The following is a 20,762-nucleotide window of genomic DNA, read 5'->3' as shown; positions in this document are numbered from 1 at the left end:
ACAATTAATATAGACAACTATGCTGCCTGGGACTCACAAGGTTAAAGATGTCTATGAATGGGACACAAGTACTCCACAGAGCAGAAAAGTCCCTATGCCCCTAAGCTGTGGTTAATGACTGAGGATCCCTCTGGAGTAGGCCAGGGAATGACCAGAGTATGACACTGCCAAGGAAAGCAGCCAAGAAGGAAGCCTGTGGTCAGGGGTCCTACAAGGAAGCAATAGTACCACGTCAGTCAGTGACTGGCTTTGCTGAGCACATGGTCCTGTCTTACACACTACATATGAGGAGAGAAACATGGAACAGGAGTCCAAGGACCATAGAAAAAGAGTTGTAAGTTCTATATTCTCAGGGAAATGGAGAACTGTGTATCCTTCTAGAGAGGACCAAAGGTGACAGTGTACTCTCAGTGACCCGAATGAACCTCCAGGCCCAGCAGGGAAGTCTTTGAAGACAAGCCATCCAGGAATGGTGTCATGGACATGACTCCAAGCCTCTGGCCTTATTTGTAACACCCACTTTCCAAGGTTACCTATAAGGAGAGTTACTCAGCAGATTTGTTCTGGTTGCTCTATCAAAAGGCCCCTCAATGATAGCATTCACACACATGCACTTGAATATATGTGTAAACTTAATCATATGGGTGTACATATTTAAAGAGCATGCAGGCATGCACACAGCTACATGCACCTATGCCTGCTGTTGTCTCAGATGCTTAGTACCCACAAGAGGCAGCACTCAGGGGAGCAAGTCCTGTGCCCTCTTTCCCTCTGCCCTAGGATAGGATCTATTCTGAGGTGGGAAGACATAAGGACAATTAGGTGCTCCCTCTATAGTGAGGCCCTCAACTGGTGCAGTATGCTATCTCCACATACTAACACTGAATTTCACTGACCATATCAGCTGTCTTAGGAGAAAGAAAAGCAGAACACACTGTGGCTAAGGCCATGCAGCTATTTGTACCATAGGTGAGGCTCTTTGAGTGCAAAAGATGTGTCCTGTGTGCCAAGAAGCATTAGCATACCACATACCACTAACATAGAAGTCCCTGCTGACACTCCTTCATTGGTAGCTTATCTCACCCACCTGAGGATCCGATCTGAATTGGAGTTATTTTTGGGAGGATCTCCTGTCTGCAGTTGCTGCTTCTCATGAGATTTGGCTAATTTTTCAGCAGCAGCAATGGGACACCCAGACAAACTAGAGGAAGGAAAAGGAGAGAAATCTGAGCCTTTTTTCCCCAAGACTTGTCTGTACCAGGCTGCCAAATATGTGGTCCTGGGAACAATACCATTCAGATACAAGAACTCTAGGCACATAAGGCCCAGAGCCAGTAACACACCTGTCATTTCTTTAGGATAGATTTTCCATCCAGATCTGTCTGAACCCTAAAGGACGAATTTCTCAGGCCATTCTATCTGGGATAATTCACAGAAAATGAAATATACCCTAAAGTTCTACAAACTGTGGGCAACAGAATTTTCTACATGCATAGGTGCCAAACTCAGCCTCCTCTCCTTCTCCTTCTTCTTCCTCATCTCTCTCCTCTCCCTTTTCCAGTGCCTGGGCTGTATCCTAGAATCATGTCTACATACTCTGTAGGATACCGCAGTGAAACCAAAGGCTACACTCAGACCACAACCTGGGTACTGCCCCTGGAGTACACTGGCCTTCTCCAGGATCTACCATGAGCTCAGCTACCAGCTTCTGGGCCAGCACATCTCTAGGGAACCCACTTTTTTCTACAAAGTGGCCTCTAATGCCCAGGTATTTAGCGCAGTTCATACATTGATTTGCGTCGAGAGCTATTCCTCCCAACTAAGCACGTAATGACTAGGACCCAGACAGACCTTGCCAAGCCTGTAACACTCTTGGTGTTGGATGGGCCCCTCTTGGATAAGAAGATGAGACAACAAATAAATCTGGACAGTAGCCTGGAATCCCCATGTCCACCTGATCTCAGCGCTCCCTCAGAGTAACTCTAGGCATTGACATTCCTATTTATGTACAAATTTTTCCTTTCACTCATGAGCAAGAGCTAGTATGTAGAGGTTTTCTGAAAATGGACAAGACACAAAGTCTCTACTTCCTCTCATAACAACAGTTCAGACTTCTCATAAGATCACCCCAGTTCACAGGGCACTTGCAGCAACATCAGTGAATGGTCACCCCTTCAGCTGCCACCTGCCAAAGCAGGGAACTATATGTCTATCCAGAATCCATCCCAGATAAGGGTTCAAGGCCCAGGCAGGGACACATACTACAGGCCCAGCCCTAATTCCCTACCATGTCCCAGCTCAATTCACTACCTTCTGTGGGTATTGCGATTGCTGTTCACATGGCCTTGGCCCGTGCAGCCAGGAGTGGGGCACTTCAGCACATTTTCATGCATGGCCAAAACTGTAAGAGAACCAGGGAGAACAAATAATGAGAGCAGGCAAGACTATAATGGAGAAAAGCCCAAGGAAGATGCAGAAGTCCTGTGTAAAGGCTGCAGCTGTGTAAGCAGAGTACCATGGCACTTTGGGCCTAATGAAAATCAGTCAAGCATGCCCTTGCCACCTGGACACTGCCTCCCATAGAAGAAACTAGACTCTAATTTCTGTTTGACAACTCTGAACTTAATTTTCATAAATTCTGCTTTTAGCCTAAGAATAAAGGCAGACATCCACAAGCATTTAGAACAAAGAGGCAACTGTGTGAAGGTCTCTACCTGCCCAGCTCAGGGAATACAAACAATCCCTCCCACAGTATGTATTTATTTAGTCCTCTGACTCAGGTCGGGTATCCATAGGTGGACACTTGAGCAGACTGTCCCCTGACTTTTGCCACAGGGCCCTGAGCTTTAGTCCTTGGGTTGACCCTGCAAGGAGCTACTCACTCTCTGGAGGGATTCTATCCTTGTGGGGACAGCCAGACAGGCTGCGGTGATGAGGGTACAACCCAGTAACATGGCCAGTGCCATCACAGCCAGGTGTCGGACACTTGATTTCACGCTTCTCCACCCTGGAAGGATCTAAAACACATAGGACATATTATTATGCAAAACCAGGAGACTGGGAAAGGAGAGGTAGGGACAGTTCCTGTCTGCACTTTTACTGATTGAAGAAAGAGAGAGAGCCAGGCAGTGGTGGCCCATACCTTTAATCCCAGCACTCAGGAGGTAGAGGCAGGTGGACCTCTGTGAGTTTGAGGGCTGCCTGGGATACATAGTGAGTTCCAGGAAAGGCACAAAGCTACACAGGGAAACCCTGTCTCAAAAAGACAAAAGAAAAGGAAGGAAAGAAAGAAAGAAAAAAGAAATGAAGGAAGGAAGGAAAGAAGGAAAGAAGGAAAGAAGGAAAGAAGGAAAGAAGGAAAGAAGGAAAGAAGGAAGAGGCTGACAGTGAGGCAGCTCTAGAGAAGCTGCTCCAAAGCCCAGGGAATGTCCCTTCCACCACATATAGCAGGACAGACAGTAGCTGGAGTGTAGGCAGTGTGTAAGCCTTGCAGGTAAAGTGTCTATCAACACCCCTGAGAAAAGGAATCCTTGAGGCTTGACAAAATGAAGATGACACAGATTATGTGACTTATCCAAAGCTTTTTCACTAATAAATACCTGAGCAGAAATTTAAACTCCAAATTTTAGTTACCAACCTCATGTCTACAGGCCTCTGCTGGCCACTAAGTGTGGGGATCAGAAGGAAATGGGGGATTCTCATGATGTCTCAGAGAAACATCTTTTTTATAGATGCCAGAACCAAGCTCAGAAATCCAGCAGAGGAAAGAAGGCCTGCTCAGTCTTTCCAAGTTCAAATGGGTAGGAAGTCAGATTTCTACCAATCCAGGCAAGTGGTGATGACCTGAGGGACTCAACCCTGTTCCCAATTCCTTGCCTGATCCCAATAGTCCTAATGTCTATCCTTCCACATGTCGACATGTGTATGTCCCTATAGTCTAAAGGTGCTGTCTGGTGTTCTGTATAACTAACCCAGAATTACACCTGGCCCCTAAAGGTGATATTTATCTAAAGGTGAAAGTCCCTCAAATACCTAGGCTTGGTGATATCAGGTATTCAGTGTCTCACCAAAGCCTTCTTTTTTAGAGACCTACTACAGTCTAGAAAAGTCTAGAGACTTTTCTAGAGTCTGACAAACTCAAGCTCCCATACCTATCCCAAATCTGTCTCACCTTCAATCTATGCACCCTGGTACCTGTGGCCTCAAGCCCTAGTTGGCAATACTGGCTTAATTCTGTTCCTCAAATGATTACCCCAGTCTGACTCACCCTTAAGGGTATCACCTCAATGGCCACCCTCCATGTCTACCTTACCCAGAAAATATGTTTCCAAATAATCTGTCCTCTGATCTTACCTCAAAGGCATGAGTATTCTCAGAAAGTGTGTCCCCATGCATGTCTCTACCAAAAATTCCTGCTGAATTTTCACTCTTGTAATTTTCTTACTGTAGTCTGTCTTTCCATGGCCCAAGTGTGCCTCCCAGAGAGCTATCAAGCCTAGGAAAACCCAGGGTAACTCAAAGTTGGCCTGTTCAAGGCCTGGCCTTCTGGCATTGTGAAGCTGACTCCTGAGGAGAATTTCCATGTACCTAGGAGGCCCTTGAGGTAAGCAGACAGCAAGCAGCACATGGCCATCCTGCCCTACAAATCTGGTTGGTGTTCATGCTATAACCCTGGTTGTCCAGTGACAGAACCTGACACTTGATGACTTTAACCCTTGAAAGCTGTTTTTTAAGGCTACATTTGATCATCCTGAGCACTGTCTTCATGGAGTTGGGACCTTCAAGCTAACTTGAGGCGACTCTCCCCTGCTCTTCTGGAGGTCATATCCTGTTGCTAACTCTGCATTGTACTTGGATTTCTCTCTAAAGTCTGGATTTAGGGGCAGAATCACCTAGCTTCACTGAGTAGCTGATGTTTAGGAGAGGGTGGTCAGGCTGAGCTAGTGGAAGGGATTTGGTCTGGATTGATATAAAGGAGAGGCTGGAAGTCAGATCTAAGAATAGACTTTGTGGGGTTGGGGATTTAGCTCTTGGTAGAGTGCTTGCTTAGCAAGCACAAGGCCCTGGGTTCAGTCCTCAGCTCCGGCAAAAAAAAAAAAAAAAAAAAAATAGACTTTGTCAGGTTCTGTCACTGGACAATCAGGGTGGCAGGATTATGGCTAAGTGGCACAGTAGTCAGGTTATCAGCCCTCCTGCCTTCCTTTCTCTCTCATACTTAACCCCTTCTCATACATCTCAGCTCATGTGTCTCTCCAGATCACCCTACATGAAACAGTATGAGCCTATATCCTCAATCTTTGACCATAGTTCTGAGGTGATTTGTCCTCGAATTCTTTTCTATTTTCCTCCCACCCTAGCCTATAAGGGCCTCAAGCTATGTTTCTCCCCAGTTCATCTTCACCCTCAGTAAGGGTTATGTCCCTAGTAATTGGATGACAGTATGGGTGATCAGAGCAGGACACTTTGGCCTACCTTTGCTGTAGCAGCTCTTCCTCACCACATCCTGGGGCTTTGCCACCTTTCCTGGCTCTCCTGGGCCCAGATGGCCCTGCTCAGCAGGCAAGCAACCTGGCTCACAGACAGCCCGCACCTGCTCAGCTTTCAAGGCAATGGCCTGCTCCAGAAGGCCCAGATTCCCACGGGTCATCATGTCATACATCTCTGATTCATCTGTGACTGCTGATTTCTGGGAGTGTGAGTCTTCATCCTTGTCATCATCAGAACGGACCTCCACAATGACTGAATACTCAGGTTTGGGACTGGATAGCTCTGGGCCTCTGAACTCAGGGGAAGCTTTCTGGGTAGAGGTATGGGAGGTGTCTTCCCCAAAAATCACATTTGGAGTTGCTTCTTCCTCCTCCTCCTCTTCCTCCTCCTCCTCTTCCTCCTCATCTTCCTCCTCCTCTTCTTCCTCATCTTCTTCTTCCTCTTCCTCCTCTACCTCCTCTCCTTCCTCCTCTTCCTCCTCCTCTTCATCATCATCCTCATCCTCCTCTCCCTCCTCTTCATGACCTAGGACACCTTTCTGCTTGCTTGACTCTTCACTAACCATATCCTCCAGAGACTGGGGGCATGGCTCCTGGGAACGTTCACTGGTAACTTCAATGACCTCCTCCACATCCTCTGGCTGTATAAAGAGGTCCTTTTCACCCTCATCATTGATGGCCCCCCTTGCAGCCTCATCCTGAGGCTGATGAACAACAGTGGGGCCCAACTTAGCTACTGAGACTGAGTCCTCCTGTACAAGAGTCTCTTCAGCAATTTGGCCCAGATTTAGAAGGGAAGTTGCAATGATTCCCTGGTAGCTGCTGTAGCTGCCCTTGGAGAAGCCAGAAGGGCTGCTTGTGGAGGTGGATCCAAAATGGGGTTTGATGAGTTTTTTTCCTGCATAAAACAAGAAACACCATGAGGGCTAGAAGAGAGTATGGAGGAATATTTCCAGATCTCTGCTCCCAAAAGTAGCCATTCACCCTTAACACTGTAGCCCAGAAAACATGGAAATGAAGTGTAAGCCATCCTGTCAGCCTTCTGCCTGGATCCAAAAACCATGGGGAATCAATTTCAGCTTAAGATTACTTTGATATTTTTCAATTCATGTTCCTCTTCCATCATTTATTCTCTCAAATCAGATAGATCTTCATTTTATATAATAGAACTTAAAGAGAAAAATCAGATGAAGAGTCATTTTATAATTGAAAAATCACACATTTTTAAAAGAAATGAAATTAAATCTTTTAAATATAGTAACAGATCTTCTCACTACATGCTGGTCTCATGGAACTCATGAACCAGTATTCTTAGCAATAATAAAAGCCAGCCCTGCCATATAGTATCCTAAGAAGCAAGTGAGTTGGGGTCTTTTTTAACCTGGAACACAAACTCACTTGATTCCATGGGCCATGCACTCGAATCCCAAAAAGGAAACCAATGAGGGCTCAGCATAGATTTCTTCAAAAATATGGTAAAACTATCTAAATGGTTCAAAGTCAGCTGATTCCATTAGGCTGGGAACATACAGGACCATCAGCTACCTTCTTTCTTCTCTTGGCTTCAAAGAGCCCAACCTTCAACCCACCTTCAGAGGTCTAATTTGAAGTATTTCCTCAGTACCTGCCCTTATAAACCCAAACTAAATCCAACCCAGTTAATTCTCAGGGGCCAGGCAGGGTGGGCTCTGTCTAAGAGCCTCTCATGGACAAAGACACGCCATGCATTATCTGTCTTTATTTCTCACACACATGGAGATATGCCTTAGAATCAAACTTTCGAGAGTGCATGTGAGCGCCAGATCCACCTTCTCATCTCTCCCATGTTCACAGTGTTCACACACACTACAGTGCCCCACACCCACACCCCCATCCTGGGCAGTCCCATTTTCCAGGAAGCTGCACATGTCAGGACAAGACATTCCTTGTTCTCAAGACAGCTTTCTGCATTGAGTTGAGCTCCCCCTACCCCCCTTACAGGCTGCAATTCTCAGCGCCACACTAAGCAGCCTTTATTCAAAAGAGAAAGAGCAACATAGTACCTTCAGCTGGCTGGGGGTGATGAATCTCCTCCTGTCCTGAAATCTCAGCCTCAGCCTCCTCCAGGGGTCCTTCTGATTCATCCGAAACAGAGGCGTCCTTCACCTCAGCATCCTCACTGCCATCACTGTCCATTCGGTAGCCTTCATCCAGAGCCAGCCTCAGAGGGTGTGACTTCCTCTTGGATACCAGGTGCTCAGCCTCAGCATCCTCCAGTTTTCTCTTCTTGGCCAGAGGACAACTCTGTAAGCTGAAAGGGAAGATGGGTGTTGCCAAGAGCCAGGCAAGATCCCTGAGACATCCAGGAGGACATTCTAAGGGTCCCTCCTTCTATAGCCATTCTCAGATGGAAGCCTCAAATGATAATGCATTTAAATTTTTACATCTAATTACACACATCTAAAGGTCTCTGATTGTGTTTTAAATTGCATTACAGTGAACCAAGTCTACAAATGGAATGAGGACTCAGACCCCATTGACCTAGACTTCTACTCTCTGAGCCATTCCTTAGACCAAACCACTATCCCACATGTACCCCCAAGCTTATCTCAGCCCATTTCCTCCAACACTGGCCCTTTCCTTCTCTACCTTCAGACTTCCACACCTATACCCACCCAGGAATGGCCCCTGGAAAATCTAGCTGACCACAGGGAATGACTACAGTGGCAGCTGTAGCTTACACTCTCTCTCTCTGATGTGCACAAGGCCTGCCATACAAATGTACCCAAGTCCTGAAACAGTATCTCTGGAAAAACAAAGGTGCCAAGAACAGGTACTCTACCACCCTTATGGCACACTCCTGGCCAGGCTCACCTCAGTGAAGGCACCACAGGAATACAGACCAGTGGGAGGACACTAGGGCTTAGAAGGGTCAGGTAAGCCTGGCCTCAGCAGTCACAGACAAAACAGAAAGTTTTTAATCCACAAAAGAACCCAGATCTGGAAAGAGAACCCCAAACCTCCTTCCAGGGAGCCTTTGTGGCTACTGGCAGAACTCTTACCTTCGATGTCTGGAGTACTTGCCCCGGACATGTCCTGAACCAGTACATCCTGGGGTAGGACAGCTGGAGGGAAAAGCAGGAGAGATCACCTTAGATATTAAAACCTGGGTCTCACCCTGAAGAGCAAGAAAGGCTCTCCAAATGACTCATCGCAAGATGGACACTGGCAGTTTGCTAAAAATTAGTGAAATAACTCAGCCCATTAAAAAATTAATAACTAGCCGGGCAGTGGTGGCGCACGCCTTTAATCCCAGCACTTGGGAGGCAGAGGCAGGCGGATCTCTGTGAGTTCAAGGCCAGCCTGGGCTACAGAGTGAGTTCCAGGAAAGGCGCAAAGCTACACAGAGAAACCCTGTCTTGAAACCCCCCCAAAAAATTAATAACTAGTTACAACTTTATGAATGTGTCTTATTAAAGATCTGTACATATAAGATTAAGGCATCTACTGGATGAGTTCATTTTCCCACAGCAGACATTCCACCAGCTTCCACCAGGCTTTCAGGGAACTTGGGATGCAAGTGCCCCTCTCTAAAAAGGATTCATGGCTTGTCTGGCCCAAGTCCAGAGCACAGAAATCGGACTTCTTCATGTTCATCACTGGTGATGTGATGCTTCAGCATCCAGGCCAATAGTTTGTACTCCCTTTCTAACAAGCAGGACTAGGGCTGCCAATCAAGAAGGAGAGTGTGGCCCAAGCCAGAACCATAGCTCATAGCAATGACCCTGCTCTAGTATTCACTGCCTGGTGAGAATCTCTGCTTCCACGTAGGAAAGGAAACCATGGGGCTAATGCACTAAGAGATACCCATTCTGCCTGGTAGAAAACTTGTTGGCTGTACTGAGAAGGTCAGCTGCTGCACCATTCCAGAACGATAAGTACAAGAGGATGGAAGTGAGACCTTCTGGAGTTCCTCACCTTTAGCTATCCACATTACAAAACCAATGAAAACTTCTAAACATGAGCACTAATACTGACCATATAGCCCATAGTAATACTCAGGTTATACAGCTATAGGGGCAAGTACCTCTATGTGGTATGAGAGGCAAGGTTCCACCATAGCTCAGAGTTCTGTGGGTGTAAGAAGCTGCTACTAATTCATGGTACTGTAGACCAGCAAGATGGTCTGTGAGGCCGTGTGGGGAGAGTATATAAGACCTCAGCCCCTTGTGGGGAACTGAATCTGCTACAAAGTAGAGAGAAATAACCCATTTCTAACAGAATTGCCATTGTGGACCAGAGTTCCTATCTGGGATCAGTGTTGATTCTCCTAAAATATGGCACATCTTACCAAAGTCTGCAAAGGGAGGCAGATAGGGAGTGACTCTTGGGACCTATGGAAGGGGCTACCCCACCTCTGTATGGATACCCCTGATAGTTTCCAGGAAGAAAAAGCAAAAGGTATTTTATTTTCCAGATGGGGAATTATTGCTACCCCTGGCCAGCCTGTTGTAAAATCTAGCTCACATTTGCTTTCATTCTCTCAAGAACTAGCTTTGAGACTTCACAAACAATTCCTTGTTGCTGGAATTTGAAGCTGAGGTCCCAACTAATCAATTAATTACTTAGTTAATTGGACAATTAGGCAACAGCTGCTGTGTAGGCCTGTGGGACACTGGCACTGTCCCTGTTTCACTTGCTTCAAGTTACTCTGGTACCTAACTCAGAAAAGTACAGAAAAGATCCCCAGCCAGGTGGGCCTGCACCTTCCCACCCATCTCTGAGCACAAGTACATGAAGCTGGCAAGACCATCTGGATAGAAACTGGAAACTCCTTAGACATAGAAACAGGAAACACCAAGCAGAGTGACACGAGATCCAGCCAGGGCCTCCAGATACTGTAATAGGAGCAGACATTAGTCTTAAACCTCCCAGAGTAATCTGTGAGCACACAAGAACACCTAGGAGTATGCACTAGCATCAATGCCCCCTTATAAGAATATGTAAGAATCTTTGACTATCTATGAACATATATGAGTACTTAGAGCATACTGAAGATTCATGTGCACTATCATCTACTAATGCCTCCAAACTCCTAGAGTTGGACAGAAGTAAGTGATTGATAAGGACTCCAGGCATCCTGAATCTCCTCAGGATGGAGTAGGAGAAAAGCCAAAGCCAAAGCCAAAGTGATCCCTTCCTCTGACACTTTGTGCCCATGTGTGCTCATACAGTCATAGGTATGCTCTTAGGCAATCATAGAAGTTCATAAGCAGACATAGATGCTTGTGTATGTTCATAAGCACTCAAAAGCAAAGTTCTTGAATCCTCTAGTCTGGTCTTGGAGCCTATGTAACTAAAACCAGGATCAGAAACACAAGGAGACGGAGCAGGGAAGAGCCGAGAGCTGGCTGATGGCCACCTCTCAATAGGCATTTTAGAAGCAGCTCTAAAGGGCCCAAACACAAGTCACTGGCATCTAGGAACCCAATTTTGGAGACTATCTAAATCCCAGGTTGGAGCACCATGCTCTAACTTGTCCCCTTCTAAGGGATTGACTCCTTCCCAACCATGGTGGTTAGGAGTCTTGAACTCACCTGTCCTCTGAGCAAAAGCTGGCTATGGCTCAAAGAGGAGGGATCCCAGATGAAGAAAGGCTGAACTGTAGGGTACATTTAGGGCAACTCTAACCAGCCCACTGATGTATCTCTAAGATATTGATCCCCAGCCCTCCCTCAACTCCCACCTCAACAGAACCTCTCTGATGTCCTGTAATGGGTGTTGGACTCTACCAAAATATAAACTGGAGTATATGTCAGTTCTTCCAATGATGCTGAAGGAAAAGCCTTAAATCTATTTCTTCTCCTAAGAACTAGTGTTAATTCAGTAAACAGGAAAATTTAGAGAAGGCCAAGAGACCTCACTGGATCCTGCTTGCTCTAGTCCAAGTTCCTCAGATAACCTTGTAACAACCATCTTTCAGCCTCCCAGAGAACAAATGCCCTTCTAAGAACTCTGCCTAAGCTATGGGATAGCCCAGATGTAAGTGTACTGCAAGCTGAGGAATTCTGAGGCAATGAGACATAAATCCATCATCCATGAAGAGTCCCACATAGTGGGCTGCATTCAAATGAGTTTACATGATTTGTTCATACATGATATTCTTCTCTCAAACCATAACATCAAGACCCTTGTGAGTCACAGTCTCTATTCTTACATCCCACAGTGTGAGCTCCCATACAAACACAGGTCTTGTCTGCTTATTAGATTAGAGCTATGCTGTCCTGGTAAACAGGCCCTTGGAGAAAGAAAAGAATATGTGCCAGTAAGACATAAATACTCCCATATCCAGAGATTGTGTCACACACCTTTAATCACAACACTTGGGAAGCAGAGGCAGGCAGATCTTTGTAAGTTTGAGACCATCCTGGTCTATACAGCAAGCTTCAGATCATCCAGGACTACATAATGAGACTCTGTCTCAAAAAATAAGAATGTTTCCACCACAGCCTGTGTGTGTCAGCCAATGTGAGTCATGCATACTACAGATCATCCCCACATGGTACTATGGACAGCAAACATGTAGATAGACAAGTGAATGGCACTGTCTGCAAAAATCACCAAAAGAACCTTGTTGCTGGTTTTGAGGACCATGGTGATTGTCTAAATTCTAGTGGAGAACAGTGTGAGGAAATTTATAACAATTTCAAGGTTACATGCCAGCAGGTGGTAAGCAATGCTCATGCAAACAGAAATACTTTCTTACCTGAGGTCTGCACCTGTGGTCTCTGGGGGTCCTGGGTAAGATAAGAGAGAAAGAGAAATACACACATATAAGACACAGATTTTTAGAAGCATGTTTACCTAAAAGTACAAACCTAATGAAACAACTTAGATCTTTCCAAGGACAAGATGCCCATCCTTTGTTTACAATATTCCCTGAGGTCAGTGGAGAGAGCTGCCCCCTCAGCAAAGTGCTTGCTCTAGGACCTCTACACACACACACACACACATTTTCAAAGATCTGATAGTCTCTCTACCCTCGGGCCCAGGGGGTTCTCTCTCTTTAATTGCAGATAGATGTCAGTTTCTAGAGATAGATATTAACTACCAGATCAAGTTGGACAAAGACCGGGACCAACAAGACATGGCTGGTTACAATGATGGAGCACTAGCTACAAGATGTGCATGGCAGAATAGGCAGCTCTTACATATCAAAGGTCCTGGATACTCTGTGAAGTAACCCTGTTGGGATCAACAGGAAGTTCCAGGTGAGGTTGTGGGGATGGCCAAATGGGTAAGTCTCAGCCTCTTTCATTGTTGTTGTTGTTGTTTGGTTGGTTTGGTTTAGCTTTTTTCAAGGCAGGGTTTCTCTGTATAGCCCTGGATGTCCTGAACTTGCTCTGTAGACAAACTGGCCTTGAACTCAGAGTTCCACCTGCCTCTGCCTCCCAAGTGCTGGGATTAAAAGTTGTGTGTCGATACCACCTGACAAGGCTCATTCTTAATAGAGTGAACAGGTCCTAGGCCCTCCCCTCCACCTACTGTCAAGTCCACCCAACAGCTTTCAAATCCCCAATTCCACAATAGTGATCTCTGGGAAAAGGAGGATACTGGCCAAAGGCCAGAGGCATTTCCTTTCCAAACTAAGCAAGCTCCTGACTGAACTCTGCTACCCCTACTCCTGTATATCTGTACTTGTCCCCACATTTCTGTCTGAGGTAAGTCTGTATAAACTGAAAAGGACTTCAGAAGACCCTTGAATACTGCACTGAAGGACAACTGAAGAGCCCTAAAGTCCCAGGTGCCTAGTGTGGATCAAAGGCTACCAGAAAGCTGAGCATTTATTGTAGGATTTGTACTACTGAGGAGAGCTGTTGTACAATGATATAGACAGTTTCAGAGAGGGCTGCCAAAGATGGAGACCAAGGCCAGACTGAGTTGGCACTCACCTCGGAGGGTCTTGGACCGTGTGCGGGCTCGCTTGTCATCATTTTCTAAGCTCATCTGTGAAGAAAAAACAACCACAATGTTAAGAAGCAGCCAGGGCCAGCACTTGCCATGTCTAGAACCATCAGGAACATCTGACCGTTTTTTTACTCAAATTTTGATGATGATAGGAAATTATCTGTGAATGACAAGAATAGGACCAAAAGAAGCAAGTTGGGAGAGTGTTGGTGGTTCTGCTGGGTAGAGACCATCAGACTTAATGATATCTCATCCATACTTCCTAGTCCTTCACAGTGCTCCATCCATACTGCTTAATGTTCCTATCTGCCCACAAAAGCCACAGCCTCATGTGTATAGATATTTTGTAATACAAAGGACTCTGGCACAGGAAGTAATACCCACTGCTTGCCTTGCCAGGCAGGTACTAACCATATTGCTAACCATAGATTCAACTGCTAGAGATAGAACTGGATCAGATTAACATAGTCCAGGGCCTGGCTTCCATGGAAATTTCCTTCTTACTGGGCTTAGGTTTTCATGTTGCTAATATAATAGGATCATATGGGTAGAAACTGGTAGCCTGAGCAACACTGGCCCACACATTCTCTGGCCTACTAAGGACTACCAAGTCCATTAGAACCCTCACTTGAATAGAGAAACCTCTATAAGGTTGCTGCCCACAACACAGTCCTTTGAGAAAACCAGGGAGGAGCCACTATGAAGGTGACAGCCATAGATAGAGCATACCTGAGGATGAGGGTCCCCAGGTGAATCCTCATCTTGTGTCACCATGACAAATCTGAAGGAACAGATAAAATACTGGCAATCTCTGTGATTTGGGAAACAATCCTCTCATAGATAGCAGGGCTGGGAGGGGCAGGTGTGTACCCAAGCAGAAGAGTGGCCAGTCCAGACTTCACTACCTGTCTCCATGGTCAGGAAAGATAAGAGACAAATCGGCATCTGCCCTAGACCATAGATACCACCAGGACAACAAAGCTCTGTGTGAGTGCTTTGGCAATGGGGGGGGGGGGGCAAGGGATTGGGATACATTGCAGAAGGAAGGAAATGGCAAAAGACAAACCTCTACCTTACCAACTAGAAAGAAAGAAAACAAAATTCCTCAGTTAGCAGATGAAATTCACAAGTGAACTTTTCCATGAAGTAGCCTAGCATACAGTGTTTTGTGTAATTTGTTGAAGAAAAAAAATTAAGACCAGGGTAATTTATGCAACCTGTCGGCTCCAGGCTATGGAGCACAATACTATAAGCCATGTGTTTATCATAGCCTTCCCATAGAACAGAGACAATTTCTATAATTTCTATTTTTAAAGCAGAGGCTCCCTGTGGACCAATTGCTCACATTTAAAGTAAAGAGAGGAGCAGGTGTCAAAGGGACGACATTACATCTATGAGCCTTCAAATGTCGATTGCACTGAGCCTGTGCACAACGCCTTCTGAGGCAGGGCACACAATGCATCTGATTGCCCCATGCCTGTGTTCAGCTGAAATGTAATCTATAGCTTTTTGTGTCAGTTTTCCCAAGGAAATTGGCAGGCATTCTGCTAGATTAAAGTATGCCTTGGCAATTTGGATTTCCTGTGGATAAATTATTCAAGGGGCAAAGAATAGAGAGGGTTACAGGGATGTGTAATGGGCATTGCTTGCAAACTGTGAGCTCCCATTGATGAAGCTAACAGCTGTGGCATTCATTGTCCTGAGCACCTTCTCTTTGCAATTTACTTGCATCAAATATTCAATGTACAAGAAGTTCTCTTCAGTGTGCATAGCTTTGATTTTAAGAGGGAAACTCCTGAACTTGTAGGAGAGAAACCCAGGCTCTTTAATATGATGAGAACGTGTTTACAGAATCTGGAGACTTATGAACTCAATGCCAAGGGGCGGTTTCCCTCTCAGTTTTTGAAACTGTCAGTGGTAGCTGCTGTAGCGTTTTCTGGCAAAATGTGTAGGCAATTTATATGCTTTCCTTTATAAAGCACTACAGAAGATGTCTACAAACCTCTTACCTGGAGAGAGCATACCCATTAGCATGCTCAGGGAAGCACTGTGCCCAGCACTGCCCAGACTCACTGGCTATTTGGCCTGACAGCAGACCCCAAGACCTCCTGCCTGCTGCATATAGGGATGATCCCTGCCTATGGAGGCACCTCACTGATGCAAAGGCAGTGAGGTGCTTCTCATTTTCCCTTGCTTTATTTATTTATTTTTTTTAAAAAAAAACATTTTACTTCTTCCAAGCACAAATAAACAGGACCCCATGTTTTTGCACAACTCACATATAACTCAATGGCCTCTTTCCTTGAAGGTAAAAGGTTCCCTTTGTTGAGACAGATAATCTTGCTCCACTGTGAGACCAGGGCTTTTTCCCACAAGCAACATCTGCTCTGTTTCTCTACATCAATTTCATACTGCTGATAGACTACATCTTTAGTTTTAGTTTTACCATTTTTGTCTTATAAAGGAAAATTGTAGAAAAAAATTCCAAATGTAAACACATTGTGTACAGCCATAGCTATTACATTAACCTGAGAGAACTGTGTCACCATCAGGCACTAAACTTGATTTCTTGGTACTAAAAAGCAGGCTCACTGGAGGGTGATTTTTGCTTTGATCTGTTCTGTATTGCTTTAGTAAAGGCAAAAACCAGTCATGTGGGCTCTTTTAAACACAATGACTAGTCAGTCCTTTTTCATACTCACTTGCCAAACTGATCTCCCTGTGTTGAACCTTTTCAAAGTCAAGTACCAAAATAGCAAATGCAGCAAGCAGCCTCCAAACCTGCAGATTACTCCTGGCTCTGTTCTGGTTGTCTGAGCAATAAACCCAGAACTCAACACAGCCAAAACAACAACAAATATCTGGTCTTTAAGAAATCTTGGGGCTAGGCATAGTGGCACACATCTTTAATCCCAGTACTGAAGAGGGAGAGGCAGGCAGAGCTCTGTGAGTTCAAGGCCAGCCTGATCTATATAGCAATTTCCAGGCTATCTAAGGCTATATAATTAGACCCTGTCTAAAAGAAAAGAATGGAGGGAAGAGGAAATAATAATCATAGTTTAGTTTTCTAAACTTGTTACTTTTTGTTGGCCTTCACCTTGACCTCTAAGGCCAGTTGCCAATACCCTCCAGCATGAAGGGCTCACTACCCACATCTTGCCTTTCTGCATTGATGGCCAAGGACTATCCAAGGGCATAATACATGCTGAAACCTGACCCTAGATGAAGGTGATCCAGCCTTAGAAGGTTTGCATATCATTCTAGGAAGGTGGTGAGGCTGTTCAGGAATGAACACGAAGATGAAGGAGATGCTGAGCCCTGAGAGCCTGAGTGGGGACAGGGACAATAAGCTGACAAGTAAATACCTAAGAATGTCCAAGACAGACACCTCAGGATTGGGCTGAGTTAGCCCCAAAAGCCAAGAGCACCTTTGAATAACCAACTCAAACTCAATGGTCAGATGTCTATCATCCACATCTCACTGTTCTTAACCAGCTCATCTCCCAAAAGGTCCCTATCTTATGCTGGAGAGAGCTCCTTCATTCACAATTGTGAGGTCATTCACTGTCTCCTGCAGAGAGCTGTCCAGGACAATTCATGCACAAAGGGCAGATGGAGGAAAGAGTGAGTATGCAGGGCAGTCAAAACTATCTTGGAAGATGGTGCTGGTGGAGGAGGGGTATGTCAGAGGGAGATGAGCAGATAGCTGCAGAGACGTGGTAGGAGATTCTGGGCCTCTTGACACCATGGACCATTCATTCTAGCCCTGGACTTGGAAAAGATACTTCAGTGTTTTATTTTACTTAAAATGTACCCTAGCAAGGAGTGGTGACACACAGAACTAAAAATAGGCAGAAGCAGACAGATCTCTGTGAGTTCAAAGCTAGTCTGGTCTACATAGCAAGTTCCAGGCCAGCCAAGGCTATTTAGTAAGACCCTATCTCAAAAAACATGTTCTAATAACCAGAAAAGCTGAAAAATTAGAATAGATTTAGGACAATTTTTAAGTCCATCATGTGGATTACAGTGTTCTAATAGAGGACTAAGGTTTTTGTACAACATACTTCTGGAGACTTGGGGCAGAATGTGTGCTTCATCCCTGCCCAGAGAAAGGGGCTGGAGTAGATATGGAGTAAAAAGGTAGCATAAATTGCCCATCCCACACCCTTCCTCACTTGGCAGTATCTTATTCACTCCATTGAGGGTAAAATGAAATACAATGGTTTGTCTTGTTTTTGGCTCTCCTTGTGGCAGCCAAAAGGGACACTGTCTTGTTCCCTGACAGTAGTGTTAACCTGTGCAGGCCCAAGTCTGGGTCTACCACCTGGGCAGGGAAGGGGTCACTCCACTTAGAATTTATAAACATCCTTCAAGCACCAGCCTTAATTTCTCCTTCATAAAAACTCCAATAGGGACCCTCAGAGTCCTGATCCCATTACTGCCCACCATTATGTTTATCTTTCCTTTTGTATATGAGTTCTAAGCCTCCAGGCCAGCTCATAGCCACAGAACAATGCAGAAGTTCCTTAGAAGCCCAATATATATTCTACTTTGTATTATCTGAATCTCTGTGACTAAACTATGTGCCCATGCCCCTGTATCCCACTGGGAGTCATCATAGTAACTCCTGGTTCCTTGCAGTGACAGTTCTGTTCCCCTTTGGGGGATATCCCACTGTGTATCTGACACTCTCCTCACAATCTTTCCACCAATTATTCAGTCTGCTTACAATTAAGTATACCAGCCTCCTCCTGTGATATAGAAATTTCACCACCCATGGGGCATTATTCAGTAAATGCCTCAGGAAGGGGTGTCTTTTGACAGTTCTAAACATGAAATCTGGCTCACTCCAACCCCCAAATAAGAAATTATAACCACCGATTAGGCTACTTAATAAAGCAGCCATATCTGTTTCAAATTTCATAAAAGAAATTTCTTTCTTTGTCTCTTCTTTGAGACATAGTCTTGTTATACGGCTCAAGCTGGACTTGAGCTATTAGCTGTCCTACTTTATCCTTCCAAGTGCTGGGATTACAAGGTTACCTAGTTTTAAGTGGAATTTTTATCTCTTCAGGGTATAATACAACAACATCAAGTCAGGCAGCTAGAAAGGAGAGTCACCTTCCTCACTGAAGGTACTTCTTTTAAATTGTCCTTACCAGAGACCCTTGTTCCATAACTCTAGTTGTCCACTAAGTAGTGTGTGCCTTGGGACCAAAGATTTTATTCTCAGATCCAGAAGTGATTCAAGGATCACCATCTGTGCCTAAAATACCAACACATGGTATCTGTTAACATGCCAACACAGGCTTTCTCTGACAGCCCTACATGGCCCTGAACTACCCAACTACCTGAACTACACTGAACTCAGAGGGTGAGCACACCACTGGTATTATTATGTGGGCCACTCCTTGGTCCTCCCAGTTGGCTCCTCATCTTACTCGCATCTCATCTAAGGTCACTAGCCCTAGCTATCCTTCTTAGTCTCCTCAGTTCTGGGTCATCAGTCCTTTTACATCCTTCCTCCTCTACTGACCTATTCCTCATCTTAGTTTGTTTGTTTGTTTGTTTGTTTGTTTGTTTCTTTCTTTCTTTCTTTCTTTCTTTCTTTCTTTCTTTCTTTCTTCTTGAGACAGAATCTCACCATGTAGGCTGTCTTGGAACTCACTATGTAGTTCTAACTGGCTGGCCTTGAACTCACAGAGATGTGTCAAAGTAAGGATATTGGCTTATAGATGATACAGTTATGAAGCTTTAGTGCTACTAAGAGGCCCTGAGTGTCCCCCAAGCTCATTATCAGCACCTGCATTCTGAACAGTCACATGTAGTTCATAGCAGGCTCAAACCCTTTGAGCATGCTGTGCCTGGGCTGTGGGGAAACTAGAGACCTACTCCACTCTGACCAAGGAACCACTGAAAATACTTTGCTCAGAGCCTAGGTCAGATCACTTTCATGGTCACATGATCTGAGACCTGTGCCACTTGGGGAGTCCTTTGGGTTAGGGTAGGGTAAAGTGGGAAAGGTGATTCAGTGACAGAGATAAATAATATTTTACCATAATGTTTAAGATATCAACAACATAAAAAATCCAGAACAAACAAAATGTCACAATTAAATATAGAGAAAAGATACATATTTAATATGGATCTTCAACATGCTGATAACAAAACCAAACTGAGTGGGAGTACTTAGCAAAGTGACTGCAATAGAAATGTTAAAATGTACATTTCCACTACCAGACACAAAGGAAAGATAGTGTATTCTAATAGTAAAATACAAGCACTCTCAGCTCCCATCCTGCCTTGAACTGCATGGTCTTTGATATCTGGGCTGTCCCTATGCTGGCTGCCATGCCCAGGTGTTGGCTGAGACACTCAAGGCAAAACCTCAACATGTCAGATAAGAAGTTGACATTTGGGGGCTGGAGAAATGGCTCAGTGGTTAAGAGCACTGGCTGCTCCTCTGGAGGACTCAGACTCAATTCCCAGCACCCACATGGCAGCTGTGGCTGTATCTGTAACTATCTGTAGCTCCAGTTCCAGGGGGTCCATAGTACCAAGCATTCACATGATGCACATATATATACATGCAGGAAAAATACTCAAACACATAAAACAAAATAATAAGATAAAATAAAATGGAAGTTGACATCTGGACACTAGAGAGGTGGCTCAGTGGTTAACAGCACTTACTGCTCTTGCAGAGAACCCAGGTTCAGTTTCCAGTACTCACAACCATCTGTAACTCCAGTTCTAGGGGATCCAATGCCCTCTTCTAACCTCTGCAAGTACCAGGCATGTACATGGTACACATGCATACATGCAGGCAAAACATTCACAGATATAAAATAGGTACATCTAGAATATTTCTTAAAGAGGTTAGCATCTGCCCTCCAGTTATGGATGCCCCATGCTTCTTTCTACCTTGACTCCCAGCTTTGATGCCACCTGCTCTGGAGAGCTGGTCTTAGACAGAGAAAGTCAGTGAGAAATTGTAGAATTAGGAGGTTGGTGGCCAAAACCATGGTCATAAACATAGGCACAATCCCCAAACTCAGGAGTGTCCCTGAGAAGTAGGGACCCGGTGTCACATCTATCATGCTTTCTGAGCAGGTATGAGGAGGGGTGCATCATCTTCCATACTTAAGAAGATAAAAATAAAAGATTGGCAGACCTCATAGATCCCTGCATCAGAATTCACTATCAAACCCTGGAGACTCTGAGCTCACGCAGGCCCAGAAAGGGAAAATGAATAAAAGGTGCCAATATACATGACAGAGCCCAAGTATGAACACACAAATTGGGAGCTTGCTGAAAGGTGGGAATCTA

The 20,762-nt window shown here is 45.0% G+C and overlaps 1 protein-coding gene across 7 annotated transcripts in view; it reads right to left on the bottom strand.

Annotated features, from left to right (window-relative positions):
* Window positions 1-20,762, bottom strand: part of Myt1 (myelin transcription factor 1) — a 63,967-nt gene that overhangs the window by 23,491 nt on the left and 19,714 nt on the right. For 6 of the 7 annotated variants that reach the window (XM_036186437.1, XM_036186441.1, XM_036186440.1 and 3 more), the window contains exons 3-10: window positions 13,418-13,472; window positions 12,232-12,262; window positions 8,528-8,590; window positions 7,529-7,776; window positions 5,473-6,384; window positions 2,883-3,017; window positions 2,311-2,401; window positions 1,088-1,201 (exon numbers count right to left, since the gene is read on the bottom strand). In XM_036186437.1, coding sequence (XP_036042330.1) covers window positions 1,088-1,201; window positions 2,311-2,401; window positions 2,883-3,017; window positions 5,473-6,384; window positions 7,529-7,776; window positions 8,528-8,590; window positions 12,232-12,262; window positions 13,418-13,472 — 1,649 coding nt within the window. Of the gene's footprint in view, window positions 1-1,087; window positions 1,202-2,310; window positions 2,402-2,882; window positions 3,018-5,472; window positions 6,385-7,528; window positions 7,777-8,527; window positions 8,591-12,231; window positions 12,263-13,417; window positions 13,473-14,162; window positions 14,215-20,762 lie in introns of all 7 variants that reach the window. The other variant, XM_036186438.1, reaches the window with a different exon arrangement.

This window comes from Onychomys torridus, chromosome 4 (assembly GCF_903995425.1).
Source record: "Onychomys torridus chromosome 4, mOncTor1.1, whole genome shotgun sequence".
Taxonomy (NCBI): Eukaryota; Metazoa; Chordata; class Mammalia; order Rodentia; family Cricetidae; genus Onychomys; species Onychomys torridus.
The sequence above is the reverse complement of the archived record's forward strand: the minus strand, read 5'-3'. Positions and strand labels throughout refer to the sequence as shown.